The sequence below is a fragment of the Piliocolobus tephrosceles genome, chromosome 2 (assembly GCF_002776525.5).
Source record: "Piliocolobus tephrosceles isolate RC106 chromosome 2, ASM277652v3, whole genome shotgun sequence".
NCBI classification, from domain to species: domain Eukaryota; kingdom Metazoa; phylum Chordata; class Mammalia; order Primates; family Cercopithecidae; genus Piliocolobus; species Piliocolobus tephrosceles.
Window position 1 is genome coordinate 57925755 of NC_045435.1, and position 17233 is coordinate 57942987.

The 17233-nt window shown below is 38.5% G+C and overlaps 1 protein-coding gene across 1 annotated transcript in view; it reads left to right on the forward strand.

Annotated features, from left to right (window-relative positions):
• Positions 1-482: 482 nt before the first annotated feature.
• The window catches only part of CRBN (cereblon), a 29737-nt gene continuing 12986 nt past the window's right edge, over positions 483-17233 (forward strand). The window contains exons 1-5 of the mRNA XM_023218592.1: positions 483-579; positions 4884-4990; positions 5899-6101; positions 7223-7372; positions 12325-12484. Of these exons, the coding sequence (XP_023074360.1) occupies positions 513-579; positions 4884-4990; positions 5899-6101; positions 7223-7372; positions 12325-12484 (687 nt within the window). The 5' untranslated portion in view covers positions 483-512. The remainder of the gene's footprint in view (positions 580-4883; positions 4991-5898; positions 6102-7222; positions 7373-12324; positions 12485-17233) is intronic.

Genomic DNA, 17233 nt, shown 5'->3' on the forward strand with positions numbered 1-17233 from the left:
CTACTGAAGAAAATCAGCAATAATTTAACCACCCTCAGAATAACTGATGGATTTCCCCAGCCTTCATATATATGCTTATTTTATATATGCTTCATATTTTAAGAATTGAAACTAATGCTGCATGAACAGCTTTCTATTTACTCCCTACCATCTTCGTTTAAAAACAAGGTGGAGACTAAAGGCTCTCAGCCTCAGTTTCTCCATATGCAAAATAGCACGATTAAATAAGTCATGCTAAAGGCTGGAACAACGTGAGGGCTCTGTAGCGTGTACGCCGGGCACTCAGCCGTGGATGGCGGGGGACAGCGTTCTGTCCCCGGTGCGGAGCGCAGGCCTGTAATTGTCCCTCTCGCCTAGGGCATCACTCCCAGGCCCGGGTACGCGCCGCCGTCTGCTCCTCTGGGGCCGCCAGGGGTCGCTGTGGCCCCGGTGCGCGGCAGCGGCGAGACGCGGACCCTCCCCCGGAGTCTCCGGCACCGCCCTGTCCCAGCCTCCTTTGCGGGTAAACAGACATGGCCGGCGAAGGAGATCAGCAGGACGCTGCGCACAACATGGGCAATCACCTGCCGCTCTTGCCTGGTAACCGCCCGGAGTAGTTCCCTGTAGTCAGGAGTGCGGCGAGGCCCGGAGCCGCTAACAGTGCAGCTGGGCCTGGGAGGCGGGTGTGGGGACGCCGAGACTGGCCAGCCAGCCCAGCAGGGCCGTACCGGGAGGCTGCTTCACGTCGGCCCTTGGCCAGCGATGGAGTCGCAGCACCTTCTTCGCTGCTCTGTTGCCCCGAGCCGTGAGCCAGGGTGTCGGGGGACATTTGCTCTTAAGAACAGGAAATTCATTCTCTCCATCCTCCCTGTGTCCTGAGTGTAGGTCCTAGGAAATGCTCTGGAACTAGAGGGCCGGGTCAGATTCACAGCTGTTACTTTTGCTGGTTTCCTTCCTTTTAATAAGAGTGATAGCTAACATGTACTAAGCACTAACCGTGTTACGAGCCTTGCAGTTAACGCTTTGCCTGCATTTCGCCTTTTAATCCTTTCCACATCACTTTTCAGTTTCCGAATTGATAAGCGAGTATTGGATTGCAGATTAGTTCAGTGACTTGCGCAAGGTCACACAGCAGAGTTAGGATTCTCTCGCGGGTGTGTCTGTCATTATATCTCTAAATCCCTTCTCTATTTTGTTTTTCTTACTGTTGGTCTGTTTTTCTCAGGCATGTACGATTATGCTTTATCAGAGATAGTTAGTTTTTCTTTTTCCTGTATGTTGTGTGAAATGTTTAGACTTTGGCCTTGTGTTGAAATACTGACCAGAAAAAAAAAAAAAGGCATGGAATATTGTATGAACTTCTCATGCAATGCCTTTTAAGAGATGCTTTCCAAAGGGCGTATCATCCAAACTTGGGACTATTAACTGAGTCCCTTCGTTAATCAAGTATGTTAGGTGTTGTGGAGATGAAACGAGAGATAATACACAATCTGGTACTTGAGGTTTACTGTCTAGGCGGGGCTGCTGAGAATATAACTAAACATAAATCAACTGCACAGGCAGTTGATTTAGGGCCGGATAAATGAATGCTATTGTGGTTCTTCAGAGGCAGAAGTTGTTCAAGGGTCAGCGGAGTTGGGAAAAAGCCTTTCAAGGTAGATCAGGAGACATCCAAAAACACATACTTAGGATATGGTTGTGGAACATAAGGCCTAGGAGGTAGATTGGATTTAAGTTGCTGGGAAACTGGCATATCTTACCAGTGAGTTTGGGGTTTTTCCCGTGGATTGCCAAGAAACAGTTTTCGGTTTCAGGTAATTGCCTAAGGAAATCTATGCTTGGAAGATTAATTTATCCACTAGTAGCAGCATGGAAGAGACTGAGTGCACACCCACCATATAGGAGAGAACTTTTCTGTAAAAGTAAAACGTAGTCAGTGGTTGTTCTTGAAGTCATCCTAGCTGAATTGACACAAGGGTAAGTGTGCCAGCCTTTGATGGAAAGCTGAGCTGTTTTTTCAGAGACATTAGCCCTACTCTCTGTGCCAAATCCGGTGTTTCAGGGAGAATGGTAAATAGAAGAGGAAGGATACTGATGTTCTGTCGGCATTTCACATGGTGCCTCTGCATGAGATGAGTCATCAGACTTCACTGTGATAGCTCTGAACAGTCAGCGTGTTTGTGTGTGTGTGTGTGTGTGTGTGTGTTTCAGAAAAACATCAGGAGAGGACCCAGAGATGATGTAGATATAGCAATAATGCCTTTCCAAATTATGTAAATTTTATTTGTAGAAAAACATTGGACTTTCCATAATTCCATGTAGTACGAGTTGTTCTGAAGAGTAAGTCCTCTAAGTTCCAACAAAAAGCTTTATAGTTGAGATGTGAAGAATTTATCCTAGGCAAATGAAACAATAAACATAACTGAGTAGGGGAAAGTGGGTTTTAGCCATATTTATGAAAAATGTTACTAAAGAAATTATTTAGAGACTAGGAGTAAGAAGAGTTAAAATGTAAATTTTTAACAATATTAATTCCAGCCTTTGAACTAATAGTTTATCTTTTAAACTTTCTGTAGTACAGCAATAAAGTGGATCGTGCTGCATGCCAAGTGCTCTGTCAGCGTTGGAAATACAAAGAATTTGATACAGAATATTTTTCTCATCCATTTAGATTGCTCTGTTTTATCTCTTGGTGAAACTTACATGTTCCAAGGAAAATTTGTATGAAGTGTTAGACCATTGACTGTTTACTATAAGTTGAAGTAATTCTGTTTTTGACAAAGTTTTATATCTGGGAAATTGTAACAATAAATGGAAAGTCCAAGGCAGTTACCATATTGAAAAACATTTTTATTTTCTGTCGTGGACCTGGCTACAGGTGGTTTGACTTAAATAATGATATGTAAAGGAAAAAAATGATTTTGTATTGATATTTTATTGATTTAGAAGTTTATTTGGGGCATTTAAAAATACGGGAACTGGGAGGTGAGAAATGAGATTCAGTAATTCTTTATTGTTAGTCTAGGCCAGGGTTTCCCAACCTCAGCACCTGACTTTTGGGCTGGAGAATTCTTTGGGTGGGATTGTCTTTTGCATTGTAGGATATTTAGCTGCATCCTTGGCCTCTACCCACTAGATGCCAGTCAGACTGCCTTAGTTATTACAACCAATATCCCCTGAGGGGCACAATCACCTGTGGTTGAGAATTACTGGTCTAGGATAGGAAATTTACTCATAGTTTGTATGAAAAGGACAGACTCACAGTTAGTATAATAGCATTTGTATTGTGTAGCATTTTCTAATTTTCTTTGCTGTCATTGGTAACATCTAGTTTTCTAAGACGTTCTTCTAAAATGTTTTATGCTTCATGCAGCTTTATTTTTAAATTTAAAATTACTAAGCAAAATAGTATGAAAATGATTGCAAAAATTTGTTTTTTTCTTTTGAGATGGAATCTTGCTCTGTCACCCAGGCTGGAGTGCAGTAGCACAATCTCAGCTCACTGCAACCTCTGCCTCTTGGGTTCCAGCAATTCTCCTGCCTCAGCCTCCCCAGTAACTGGGATTACAGGCACCTGCGACCACACCCGGCTAACTTTTGTGTTTTTAGTAGAGATGGGGTTTCAGCATGTTGGCCAGGCTGGTCTTGAACTCCTGACCTCAAGTGATCTGCCTGCCTCGTCCTCCCAAAGTGCTGGGATTACAGGTGTGAGCCACTACACCTGGCCTCCACTTTAAAATCATGTAGTGACAGCCAAGGAAATGTTATCACTAGAAAAATGCTGTGAAATTCTTCCTGTCAGATTATCTTTCTCTGTTTTAATTAACGGATCTTGCCTGCTTTGGTTTCTTTTCTTACTTATGTAGGAACTCTTTGAAGTTGAGAGTTTGAGAGAACGTTAGAGGTTGACGTGTTTAAGCCTATCATTTTGCAGATGAGGAAACTAAAATTTAATTGGGCAGAATGAGTTGTCTAAGGTGTTAAAATTAGTTTCTGGTGAGGGAGAAGAGAAAAATCTCCCATATAGAAGAATTTTAAATAACGTATATAGGTATTTCCCTTTCAAGGGAGTGGAGCATAACTCATCACCGCTTAAGTGGAGGCTACACCTAGTGATTTGCTTCCAAAGAGTAAAATGTGAAAAGGAGGGGGAAAGGAACTTTATAGTGGGAAAACCTGACACATACTGCTTTAGCCAGGTGATCAAGGTTAACAACAGGACTAGTTCATAATATGTAGGCTTGATATGTAATAAAAACAGCACATTGGCGACAGACCCCATTTCTAAAAAACAAAAGAATAACAACGCTTCACTTTTTCCTCCCTAAAACACGTATCCTCAGTCTAATCGTGGGAATTACATCAAACAAAACCCAGTTGAGGGATGCTTTTCAAAATACCTGACCAGTACTCCTCAAAACTCAGAAACAAGCAAAGTCTGAAAACCACACTAGCCCAGAGGAGGGTAGGGAGACATGATAACTAAATGTAATGTGGGATCCTGGAACACAAAAAGATTAGATAAAAACTAAGGGGATCCAAATAAAATGTGAAGTTTAGTTATAGTAATGTACCAAGACTGATTCCTTCGTTGTGGCAAATGTACCATACTGATATAAATTAACTATAGGGGAAAAAGATGTGTGACATACAGGAGCACTCTGTATTATCTTTGCAACTTCTCTATAAATGTTAAACTATTCTAAAATTCACAGTTGACTTAAAAAAAAAAGTCGCTACTGACAGAGCCCAGCATAGACCCCAGCCCTCTGAGTGCCTCTTCACAGTACTGTAGAGTTTACCAAATGCATGTGGTTTTAGAAGTACCCCTTTTTTGAAGAAGGAATTATGTGTTTGAAAGGTTTTCATTCATTTTTTTTTCTTACAATATTCTACTCTTACAGCAGAGAGTGAGGAAGAAGATGAAATGGAAGTTGAAGACCAGGATAGTAAAGAAGCCAAAAAACCAAACATCATAAATTTTGACACCAGTCTGCCAACATCACATACAGTATGTAATTTAGTGATAGATCTAATATAATAGATACATATTTAAATGTAGATAAAAGTTCATAAAAACAAGTGACTGATATTTGTATTACTAGATATCAGAAATTGTGGATGAGGACATGGGCTATTTGCCAGTAGATAAACATTTAACTATAATTTTGAAGAAGCTTAATACTATGTTGTGGTGGAATTGTTTGAAGAATTGTTGCTTTTTATAGTCTTTCTAGTAACTGAGCTATTAAATACTTCTCTGTACTTCTAGGTACTAGAGTGTTACTGAGCATACATTTTTTACTTGCTGTTTGTGATATTTGGACATAAGAGAGATTTCTTGGTAAAAATAAAATACTTTGTATTAAAAAAATTCTTGAATTTCTGTGTTTGTGAGATAATCTTCATAAAAGATTAGAAATTCTTCTAAGAGTTAAAGTTAGATTAAAAATTACATTTTCACATGGGATGCTTATATACCACATTTATTAAGTATTTGTAACCCCATTTGTATTTTTTTTTTTTTTTTTTTTTTCAGACAGAGTGTTGCTCTGTCACCCAAGCTCGAGTGACTGCAGTGGCACAATCTCGGCTCACTGCAGCCTCCACCTCCTGGGTTCAAGTGATTCCCCTGCCTCAGCCTCCTGAGTAGCTAGGATTACAGGCGTCCACCACCACACCCAACTAATTTTTGTAGTTTTAGTAGCAACAGGGTTTCACCATGTTGGCCAGGTTGGTCTTGAACTCCTGACCTCAGGTGATCCGCCCACCTCGGCCTCCCAAAGTCCTGGGATTGCAGGTGTGAGCCACTGTGCCTGGCCTGTAATTCTTTTAATGTGATTTGCTGTTTAGTCTGTTGAGCTTATATTTTTATTACATATCGATCATGACACTGTACCTATATATGTTCTTAAATAGTACCTAGGCGCTGATATGGAAGAATTTCATGGCAGGACTTTGCACGATGACGACAGCTGTCAGGTGATTCCAGTTCTGCCACAGGTGATGATGATCCTGATTCCCGGACAGACATTGCCTCTTCAGCTTTTTCACCCTCAAGAAGTCAGTATGGTGCGGAATTTAATTCAGAAAGATAGAACCTTTGCTGTTCTTGCATACAGGTAAAATATTAGAGTCCATTTGCTTAATACATTTCCTCTCATGGGTAATTGCGGTGGTCATTGTTGAAGCCAAAGCAGGCTGTTATTTTGCATGTACAGGAGAGGTTGGGTAAGAATGTGAGGTTAGGAGTTTGGTTAAGTAGAAGTTTCATAGTGCAAGTTGGAGTATTTTTGTTCATTTAATTACCATCTAACTCAGCGCTACACCTTCATACACAATTTAACTTTCTGGTATTTGAAAAATTTTTAACCATTTATATTTGATGAAAAACATTTCTGGAATCTTGGTTTCAATAACTGTCTTTATTAAAGAGAAAGTGCTTTTTTATTTTAACCTAAAGGATTACTTTTCCAAAAGAATGGTCTTTTCTTTCCCTGTCTCTCAAAATTCATAGGTTGTACCCTTTAAATTGAAGCTGAATGTTAAGTATCTCGTGGCAAATAAAGGAAATCTGCAGTAGAGGCAGGAAATACATACAGGAAGCTCCCACCCCAGTACAGTGCTGCCAGTAAGCAGCAGAAATAAGTCATTTGACAGAGTGAAAGAATGTTTGGTTTGGGAAATGAGTTTAAACCCCTGTAAGTTCTGAATTATTTTCAGTGACTAGAAATCTATTCTTTTCCTAAAGTTCTCTAATTGTACTTCCTGAATCCTCCTTCTATATCCCCCATGTGATTTAAAAATAAATAAAATTGGCCGGGCATGGTAGCTCACGCCTATACTCCGAGCACTTTGGGAGGCCGAGGCGGGTGGATCATCTGACGTTGGGAGTTTGAGACCAGCCTGACGAACATGGTGAAACCCCGTCCCTACTAAAATAATAAAAATTAGCCAGGCGTGGTGGTGTGTGCCTGTAATCCCAGCTACTCAGGCGGCTGGGGCAGGAGAATCACTTGAAACTGGGAGGCAGAGGTTGCAGCAAGCTGAGATCATGCCACTGCACTCTAGTCTGGGTAACGCAGCCACACTGTGTCTCAAACAAATAAATAAATAAAATACTAGCTTTGTAGTAAGGGTTGAGTCTGTAAATTGTTTACCCATATGTATTGCTTTTGCATACTTTGCATATATTTAAAACTCAAATGTTCAAAATTCTTTCCTTTTAAAATTGTCTTGGAAGCAATATACAGGAAAGGGAAGCACAGTTTGGAACAACAGCAGAGATATATGCCTATCGAGAAGAACAGGATTTTGGAATTGAGATAGTGAAAGTGAAAGCAATTGGAAGACAAAGGTTCAAAGTCCTTGAGCTAAGAACACAGTCAGATGGGTAAGAAATAACATATACCTTAATGCTCTGTGAATGTTTTATAATGAAATAGTTTTCTTGTACTTTTTCTATTCTACTGACCTTTCAGATTTTGTGACTTTTAACTAGTTGTTCTCTTTCCCTTCTAAGGTATAGCCCAGTGGTTTCCAACCTTGCTATGCATCAGAATCACCTGGGAAGCTTTTAAAACTATAGAAGCTTGAGTTTCAACCTCATCTCCCATCTCCAGAGAGTGATGAGGCTGCAGCATCTTTTAAAAATGATTTTCAGGTGATTCTAATGTCTCTCCAGGTTTGAGAATAGTAATGTAAATCCAAAGGGAGTTGCTGTTTGGGACTTGGCTTCTTTAGGATTGAAGGCCTCTCAGAGCATAAGAGGATAGGGAGACCAGAGGCTTGTGAGCTGTTTGTGTGCTCACCAGGACAGCTGTGGTTTTTGTAGAATTGCTATGATGTTTGAAAGCCACACAGGTTACATCTGCCAACTGCTCCATCTGAGCTATAAAAGCCATTTGTATTTAGTGTCCTTCTCCAGTGTGAATTTTATATCACCCAGAAATGCTATTTACATAATAAGTGATCAATAAATACTTGTAGTCTATGTGCCTTGTGACATTTAGAAATTCCCTGAGTGTACTGTTTCAGCAGTTATTCATTTTGACATAGCTGTAATGGCTGAGTTTTGCACAAATTCAAGGGATGCACATTAAAACAGACACAGAAAAGTCCAGTTTATCTTATTTTATCCTCTTTTAAAAAGGAAACGAAGCATTTGCCTTGATCATTGGATATTATCTCTTAAGGGAGTGCTTCTCAACAGAGGTGGCACATCACCTCTGAGGTCTTACAGACACACAGTCCTGGTACACAATACAAGTACTAGTGAACTGGTTTCCAATTTATACCCAGAGTTGAAAATCTCATCAGACCTCTGTGTTGCCCAGGTAGTATCTTCTGAACACATGGAAGTTCTGAGTATTTTGGGGTTTTTGGTGGGGTGGGGGATTAAGACTGAAAAAAGAATGTGAACAGCATGAGGGCAGGAACGTTTTGTCTGTTTTGTTCACATGGTGGGCATTCCGATATATTTTTGAATTATGGAAATGTTGACATGTCAGACAGCTCCTTGGAGCTAAAGAGAGCATAGAGGAATGTGAGATGGGATTGCCAGAGCTCTTAGGGTGTTTAGTTCTCTCCAGGTACTTCCTCAGAACATTCGTTGTGCACACTTTGATAGTCTTACTATTGCACTGTCCTGACGGGATCTTATGTCCGTCTCCCTCGATAGATAACCTGCTTAAGAACGATGACCAAGATTTATTTATGTTTTACATTTAGGACTGTAAATGTTATATAAATGAATGAAAGAATGATTTCCTGGGGGTGGTCTGCATTATGATAATTAGCAAACTGTTTTGTTAGTGTGGATTTTGCTAACAGTTCCATTTTTAAAGTACTTCTTCATACAGTTTCGATTGTGAATACTATTCTAGAAACCATAAAGGAAAATTGACTTGGGGAAAAGTGTTACTTCTCAGACTGTCTTGACATTAGTGAGTTTTGATTGTGGAAAAACCATTGAACACAAGATGGCAGTATATCGTTAACTCTGGAAACAAGACAAGGAATGAATGCTTGACTCTAGTAAAGATTAACATCAGGCCGCATGCAGTGGCTCATGCCTGTAATCCCAGCATTTTGGGAAGCCAAGGCAGGATGATCACCCGAACTCAGGAGTTCGAGATCAGCTTGACCAACATGGAGGAACCCCGTCTCTACTAAAAATACAAAGTTAGCCGGGCATGGTGGCGCATGCCTGTAATCCCAGCTACTTGGGAGGCTGAGGCAGGAGAATCGCTTGAACCCGGGAGGCAGAGGTTGTGGTGAGCCAGGATTGCGCCACTGTACTCCAGCCTGGGCAACAAGAGGGAAACTCCATCTCAAAGGAAAAAAAAAGATTGCTCTCAAACTGATCTAGGCGGATAAGACTTGGAAAGGACACATTCTCTCTAGTATTCTGTAGACCAGTTATTAAGGTCTCGCTTAAGGGTATGTCTGTCTTCATTTAAAAGGCCTCTGTGGAATGAGATTTCTCTTGGCTCCACTACTTCTCTGGCCCTGTAACCACCTTCACTGGAAGTGGTGAAATGAAAGAAATTCTGGAAACGATTTAGTGCAGTCTCCTCTTTTTCTCTATCAGAATGCCAAGTACTAGAGAGGTTAAGTAATTTGCCTAAACAGCAAATAAGCCACAGACCTGATTGGTTCTAGGTCCCCTGACTTCCGAACTGGTACTCCTTCCCTTATACCAGAATTTCTTCATAGCACATTTGAAACTCAAGCCACCTTCCCTTTCTCCAGTAAAATATTTAATATTCATTTGTTTTTCTTAGAGAAATAAGCATATAGAAAACTAAAAAAAATTAAAAAATAAAAATATCCATTTGTCTTTTACCTAAATGACACTTCATTTATTGAAAGTACACCACAGAGGCCAGGTGTGGTGACTCATACCTGTAATCTCAGCACTCTGGAAGGCCAAGGTATGTGAATCACTTACGGCCAGGAGTTCAAGACCAGCCTAACCAACATGGTGAAGCCCCATCACTACTAAAAATAAAAAATTAGCTGGGCTTGGTGCCTGTAATTCCAGCTACTTGGGAGGGTGAGTCATGAGAATCACTTGAACCTGGGAGGCAGAGGTTGCAGTAAGCAGATTGTACCACTGCACTCCAGCCTGGCCAACAGAGTGAGGCTCCATCTCAAAAAAACAAAAAAAAGTATACAACAACCAGAGTCATGGGGGGCGGGGCGGCAGGAGGGGCATCGTCTGAACACATAGAAATTTCTTTTTAGTAAAAACACAGGTCTCATTGACATAGGACTCTGCAGAAGTTCCTACTTCTTAGCATGTAGAGAGGAGGAGGGGATTGACATCCTGTTGGCATCACAAGAGAAGATCTCTTACCTGTCATGACTGAGACCAGTAATTGTTAGTCAAAAAGTTAGTTGAAGCTGGAAATCACAAAATGTTACACACATATAGCTTAAACATTTTATTTTAACTTAAAATGTATAAATTCATTCATTTTTCATTTGGAGAGAGCAACGTCTTTTAATTGAAGCAGATCTGCAGACTGGAGATGACTGTAGACTTTCTAGCACTTTCATTATATATTATCCGCAGTTTATACTGCTAGTTTTTCTTTAATGAGGGATTCTAAAGATAGTCAGTCACAAGGCAATTTGAGTGCAGAAATTTTCCAGGTTTGTGTGGTTTTTTTCCTATTAAAGTTACATGTACCTAAGTTGAAAGAGTTTTTTTATGTCTCAACTTAATGTTCCTTGAAGCAATTTTATTGTTGTACTCATATTTCACTGGTTTTTATAACATTTATATAAATTATGTTGCTGTAATCACAAAACAACTCTGATAAACAGGTTGGAAAGAAAAAAAAATAGCTTATGTTAAAAACAAAACTCAGCTGCTGGGAGAACCAGCCACTGCGTAGGCAGTGGATCCTGGCCATGTTTAACCAGGTAAAGGAGAGCATTCTTTCATCCTTCAAGGCAATTCAAACAGCTTGTACTGCAGACTATTAACATGATCTGTAAGCCACGGGATCAATAATGTTACTGTTTTTATCATAATCAAATCTTATACAATAGTTTGGTAAAGCAAAATTCTTAATTCAGTTTCCTATAACCTTAAAGAAGAATCAGATTTCTAAAAATTTCCATAGGATGGTATATACTTTTATCTTCATAATATAATTAACAAGTTATTTGTGTTCATGAATCAGGTGAAGGAAATTGAGATTTTGTTTCTAATGAGCTCTAGTAACATAAGAACACTTGACCATAGTTTGACTATAGTAAAATTTTGTAACATTTTCCCAAATCATGTAGACAAATTTTTTGAGTATTTCTAATGAGTTTGCAGGAAGGAAATAAAGTTGGTAGAGTGAGTCTACTATTATCATTAAATTCAACCTAGATACTTTCTAACACACTCAGCTCTTTTTCCTTTTAATAAATAGGTAAAATGTCAGAATTTCATCCATAATATTTTGTGGCCAAACGGGTTATTATGAAAGACTACTTTAGAAGTCTTAAGTATAACTAATAAAGCAGAGACTTTTAATATATTTGACTTTGTCAGTCTGACAGTGTTTTATACTAGCATTTGAATATAGTTACATATTCTACATTTCAAAAGCTACACTCTAAGAGATAGAGCGCCTCACAGGAAGATCGCTCATGCATACAACCTTCCTGTTTGCACTAGTCCATCAGATACTTGCAATTATGATATTCTTAAGTAGCATTTTGGAAAAGACTTTATTATGACATTTTAAATAACTTTTAAGAATCTAATGTATAGTTGGATCCTCTGTACAGATAAACTTTTAAGAATGTGAAAAGGAATGCATACAGAAAGATTGCGTGTAATTCTCTAGTGTTATTTTAATTCATCCATGTAAATGCATTCTTGATTTTTCTCTTCCTTTCTCTACTCAGATGACTTATGGGAAAAGATAGATGTAAGAGTTAAGCAGCATAAGGAGTGGGGGGATAGAAGAGTTTGGGTGTCTAAAGAATGTTTAAGAAATTAGAAGTATCAAGCAGTAGTTAGTTGTATGTTGGTTTTTTAAAACTTTGTTTCATTTATAGACTCTGTATTTATCTGAAATGTGTAGATCTCCCTTTCCATTCCACAGTGACATTGAAAATCCATACCTTAGGCTATCTTTGGTTTTAACTTTGGTATGATTTATGAAATAAAATTATTTTCTGAAAGGTTCTATATCTTAACATCATCAGTATTTGATGAATGTTTAAAAGATAAAACTTGGAAAATCGTAGTATTTAAAATTATCACTGTTTAGAAACTTATAGTTTGAGTTATTCGATTTTAGAAATGAATACCATGCTTGGTTCTCTTTATTTTAGAATCCAGCAAGCTAAAGTGCAAATTCTTCCCGAATGTGTGTTGCCTTCAACCATGTCTGCAGTTCAGTTAGAATCCCTCAATAAGTGCCAGATATTTCCTTCAAAACCTGTCTCAAGGGAAGACCAGTGTTCATATAAATGGTGGCAGAAATACCAGAAGGTGAGAAACTAATTTTTTATGCATCTTCAAAAAGTGAAGATAGATTGTTTTTTTTCTGTTTTAAGAAACACAACTCTCATGATTCATTCCCCAGACACCTTGTGTGGCAGTATTCCAGCTACATTTGATCATAGCTGGACCCTCTAAACACTGCACAGGCAGCTATTTTATGTAAAAGTTTACAAACGCAATAAAATGTCACACAGCTGTAAGATATCCTTGTTATTATGCTTATTGGTTATATTAATTGCTTATGATTTTTAATTCCATGGGAATTGCTTATTAAACTATGATCAAATTAGATGTTTGGCTCTTGAATCATAAACATCCATTATCTTAAGGAAGGGAGGATTTATTTGGGGTAGAGTAGTAGTAGAAAAGTAGAGTCTGTTTTTCTTCTTCCAGATCAGAGAGAAAAGGTTTCTTTTGCTATGTGTTTTAATGAAACGCAGTTGACATCACAAAAATTGACTTGAGACTAGGTGCTCTTTAAAAATGTTGCTTGTTTGGGCACTAATTCCTATGTTATATCCTTTGACTAAATCATAATTGTCATGTGGAAAAAAAAATTGAGGGAGCCTGTTTCTATTCATTTGTGAGATGTGCAGTTTTAAGCATAGTTAATATTTATAATTGCTACCTAAAGAAAAAGATTACTAGTTTCTAAATTTAGAATAATTGGGCTTTTTGAGGTTTTTCTCTTTAATATGGAAAGACAGTTTCCATTGTAACCTTAAAAGTTCTATATTTATCATCCCTTTGTTAAGTGATGAGGATTTAATATTTTAATGCAAATACAGATTTCCAATTTAACGTAAATTATTATGGATAATTAATGAAGTGAACTTATACACTAGTTACTGTACCAAACTTTTATTGCTCTTACTGTAGAATTCCTCCAGTTTTCCGCGAAAACTTGTGCAGAATGGGCACTTGATGAGCATCAGGGTTATAACCAGGTATCTATAGGACTTCCTGGTCTTATCTTTACTTCAGTTAACTGATCTGTTTCATGGTACAGTGTGTTTTGACTAGTGTTTCTAAGGAAGAGTCTAATGAAGATATAATTAGACTGCTTTAAGACTCCCAAACAACCTTGAAACTAGTATTTTTTTAATGTTCGATAATATTGATACTGCCTTTAGTTAACAGGCAGCTTTTGTATAGCTGTGTGTATTCGTCCATTTTCATGCTGCCAATAAAGAGATAACCAAGACTAAGCAATTTACAAAAAAAGAGGTCTATTGGACTTAAAAGTTCCACATGGCTGGGGAGGCTTCACAATCATGGCAGAAGGTGAAAGTCGAGGAAGAGCGAGTCATGTCTTACATAGATGGTGGCAGAGAAAAAGAGCTTGTGCAGGAAAACTCCCATTTTTAAAACCATCAGATCTCGTGAGACTCATTCACTATCACAATAACAGCACAGGAAAGACCCACCCCCATAATTCAGTCACCTCCCACTGGGTTCCTCCCATGACATGTGAGAATTGTGGGAGTTACAATTCAAGATAAGATTTGGGTGGGGACACAACCAGATCATATCACCGTGTAATACTTTCTTCCCTATACCAGATACAGACACTTTAAGTACGCATTTGTCCTTGTTTCTTTGAACTGTGGGAAATTTTGCTTCCATAGTCATTTTAAATGTTACTGTAGAAATAAGTATGTCAGTGATCACTGTCAGTATGTGGCCCCCAAGGAGTAGATTTGGAATATATTAAGTCATTTAGTGCCTAAAAGTGTGTTTGGCACTGGTTTGCTACTGAAATATGTGGCAAGGTAACTGCACCAAGATGTTCCCTATGTGTCATCTCAATATTCACATAGTTGTGTATTTCATATTAGATATTTTTTTTCAGGGGGTACAGGCATACCACGGAGATATTGCAGGTTCAGTTTCAAACCGCTGCACTAAAGCAAGTATCACGATAAAGTGAGTCTCATGAGTTTTTTTGGTTTTCCAGTGCATATAAAAGTTTTATTCACACAATACTGTAGTCTATCACATATATAATAAGATTCTATCTAAAAACCAATGTACATACCTTAAATTAAAAAATGCTTTATTGCTAAAAAATTCAATCATCTGAGCCTTCAGTGAATCATAATCTTTTTTTCTGGTGGATAGTCTTATTTTGCTATTGATGGCTGCTGACTGACTAATCAGGGTAGTGGTTGCTGAAGGTTTGGGTGACTACAGCAGTTTCTTAAGACAGCAATGAAGTTTGCCCCACAGATAGACTATTCCTTTCACAAAAGATCCCTATGCAGCGCTGTTTGATAGCATTTAAGCCACAATAGAACTTTCAAAATTTGAGTCGGTCCTGTCAGAACTTGCTGCTGCTTTATCAACTAAGTTTATGTAATATTCTGAATTCTTCATGTCATTTCAACATTCACAGCATCTTCAGCAGATTTCTTCTCAAGAAACCACTTTCTTTGCTCATCCATGAGAAGCAACTCCTAATCCATGTTTGATCATGAGATTACAGCAATTCAGACCATGTTTGGGTTCCACTTCTAACTTTAGTTCTCTTTTTATTTCTGTCACATCCACAGTTCCTTCCTTCAGTGAAGGCTTGAAACCCTCAAAATTGTCATCCATGAGGGTTGGAGTAAACTTCTTCTGAATTCCTGTTAATGTTGATGCTTTTACCACCTCCCATGAATCATGATTATTCTTAATGGCACCTAGAATGGTGAATCTTTTTCAGAAGGTTTTCAATTTACTTTTTCCAGATCCATCAGAGGAATCAGTATCTGTGGCAGCTATAGCCTTACAAAAAATGTATTTCTTAAATAGTAAGATTTGAAAGTCTAAATAACTCCTTGATCCATAGGTCACAGAATGGAAATTTTGTTACCAGGCATGAAAACAGCATTAATCTCCTTGTATATCTCCATCATAACTTCTGGGTTGACTATGTACATTGTCAATGAGCAGTAATATTTTGAAAAGAGTCTTTTTTCTGAGCAGTAGGTCGCAACAGCAGGCTTAAAATATTCAGTAAACCATGCTCTAAACAGATGTTCTGTCATCCAGACTTTGTTTCATTTACAGAGCACAGGCAGAGTAGATTTAGCATCATTCTTAAGGGCCCTAAGATTTTTGGAATGGCCAGTGAGCATTGGCTTTAACTTAAAGTCACTAGCTATTAGCCCCTGAAAGGAGATTTAGGGACTTTCTCTGGATTAGGCTTTGGCTCAATGGAAATTTGTGGCTGGTTTGATCTTCTATCCAGACCATTAAAACTTTCTCCATATCAGTAATAAGGCTTTTTGGCTTCCACCAGAGTAGCACTTTGTATTCACAGCTTGGCTGTTTGCCCCAGGAGGCCTAGCCTTCGGCCTCTTTCAGCTTTGACATGCCTTTCTCACTAAGCTTTATCATTTTTAGCTTTTGATTTAAAGTGAGAGATGTGTGACTACTCTTCTTTTCACTTGAACACTTAGAAGTCATTGTAGAGTTACTAATTAGCCTAGTTTCAATATTGTTGTTTCTCAAAGTAGGGAAGCCTGAGGAGAGGGAAAGAGATGGAGGGGCTGGTGAGTAGAGCAATCAAAACACATTTGTTAAGTTTACTGTCTTAAATGGGTGCAGTTTGTGGTGCCCCAAAACAGTTACAATAATAACATCAAAGTTCACTAATCACAAATCATCATAACATATGACAATGAAAAAGTGTGAAATATTGGGAGAATTATCAAAATATGGCACAGACAGGTAGTTAGCACATGCTATTGGAAAAATGACTTGATAGACTTGCTTGAAACACGGTTGCCAGAAATCTTCAATTTGTTTAAAAAAAAAGAAGAAGAAAAGGCAGTATCTGTGAATCGCAGTATGCCTGTATTAAGTATTTGGGTATATAGAATAGTTCTTCCACACCAAGATGGGTTAAAAATTCTTAACCATTAAAAATCCTAAATTAACTCTTCTTTGCAAAGTTCTAAGTATAGGGTGAGAGCAGTGGTAGTTAATTCCTGACTTAAGTGCTCTGTGCAGCTAGTTCTGTGACCTGCCCGTAGGATCCTGCAATCTTAAACCTGAACTTGGGCCAAGCAAATAAGACTGCTGTTTTAATTTATTTTTTATGTGAGTTACTGCTTAAATTCTTCCTGTTCTATGGTTGAAGCACCTTGCTTACATTACATTCCACATTTGTCCCATACAACTGGGTTGCCACTGGCTTAACAAGACAAGAAAACATAGAGTTGCGAAGACCAAAGAAGCATGTATTTGCCTGGGTTCAGATCCTCTGAGCTTTTCCTCGTCTTAATTAGCCCTTAGTTATTTTCATATTCAGAGTTGCCAAGGGCTAAAGAGAAGATGCTAAGGAATGAGAAGGCCTAAAAAGTTTTAGGTGATACAAATATCTCCATCCCATATATGTCAGGTTATCTAAAGGGTTCCCTTGTTTAAATTAAACCTTAATAGAATTTCTTAGGTTCTGAAATTTGGAATCTAGATCACTAGGCCAAGAGAAACTGCTAGCTGATCTATTTTGGACTCCAAGTGACCTACGAACTCTGTTCTGCTTCAGAGAGACCACTTAGAGCCATTCTGTGTGCATCAAAAAGGAATCTAACAGGGAAAGGGGATGGCAGATATCTTTGGTAGGAACTCCATATGCAGTGGGACCATCTGAGTGGTTTGGCATGCTGCACCTTTAGTTGGACACTAGCTTACCATGGGGCTGGATTATGTAACAGTGCTTGTCTTTAGACAGATACAAGGTTCAAT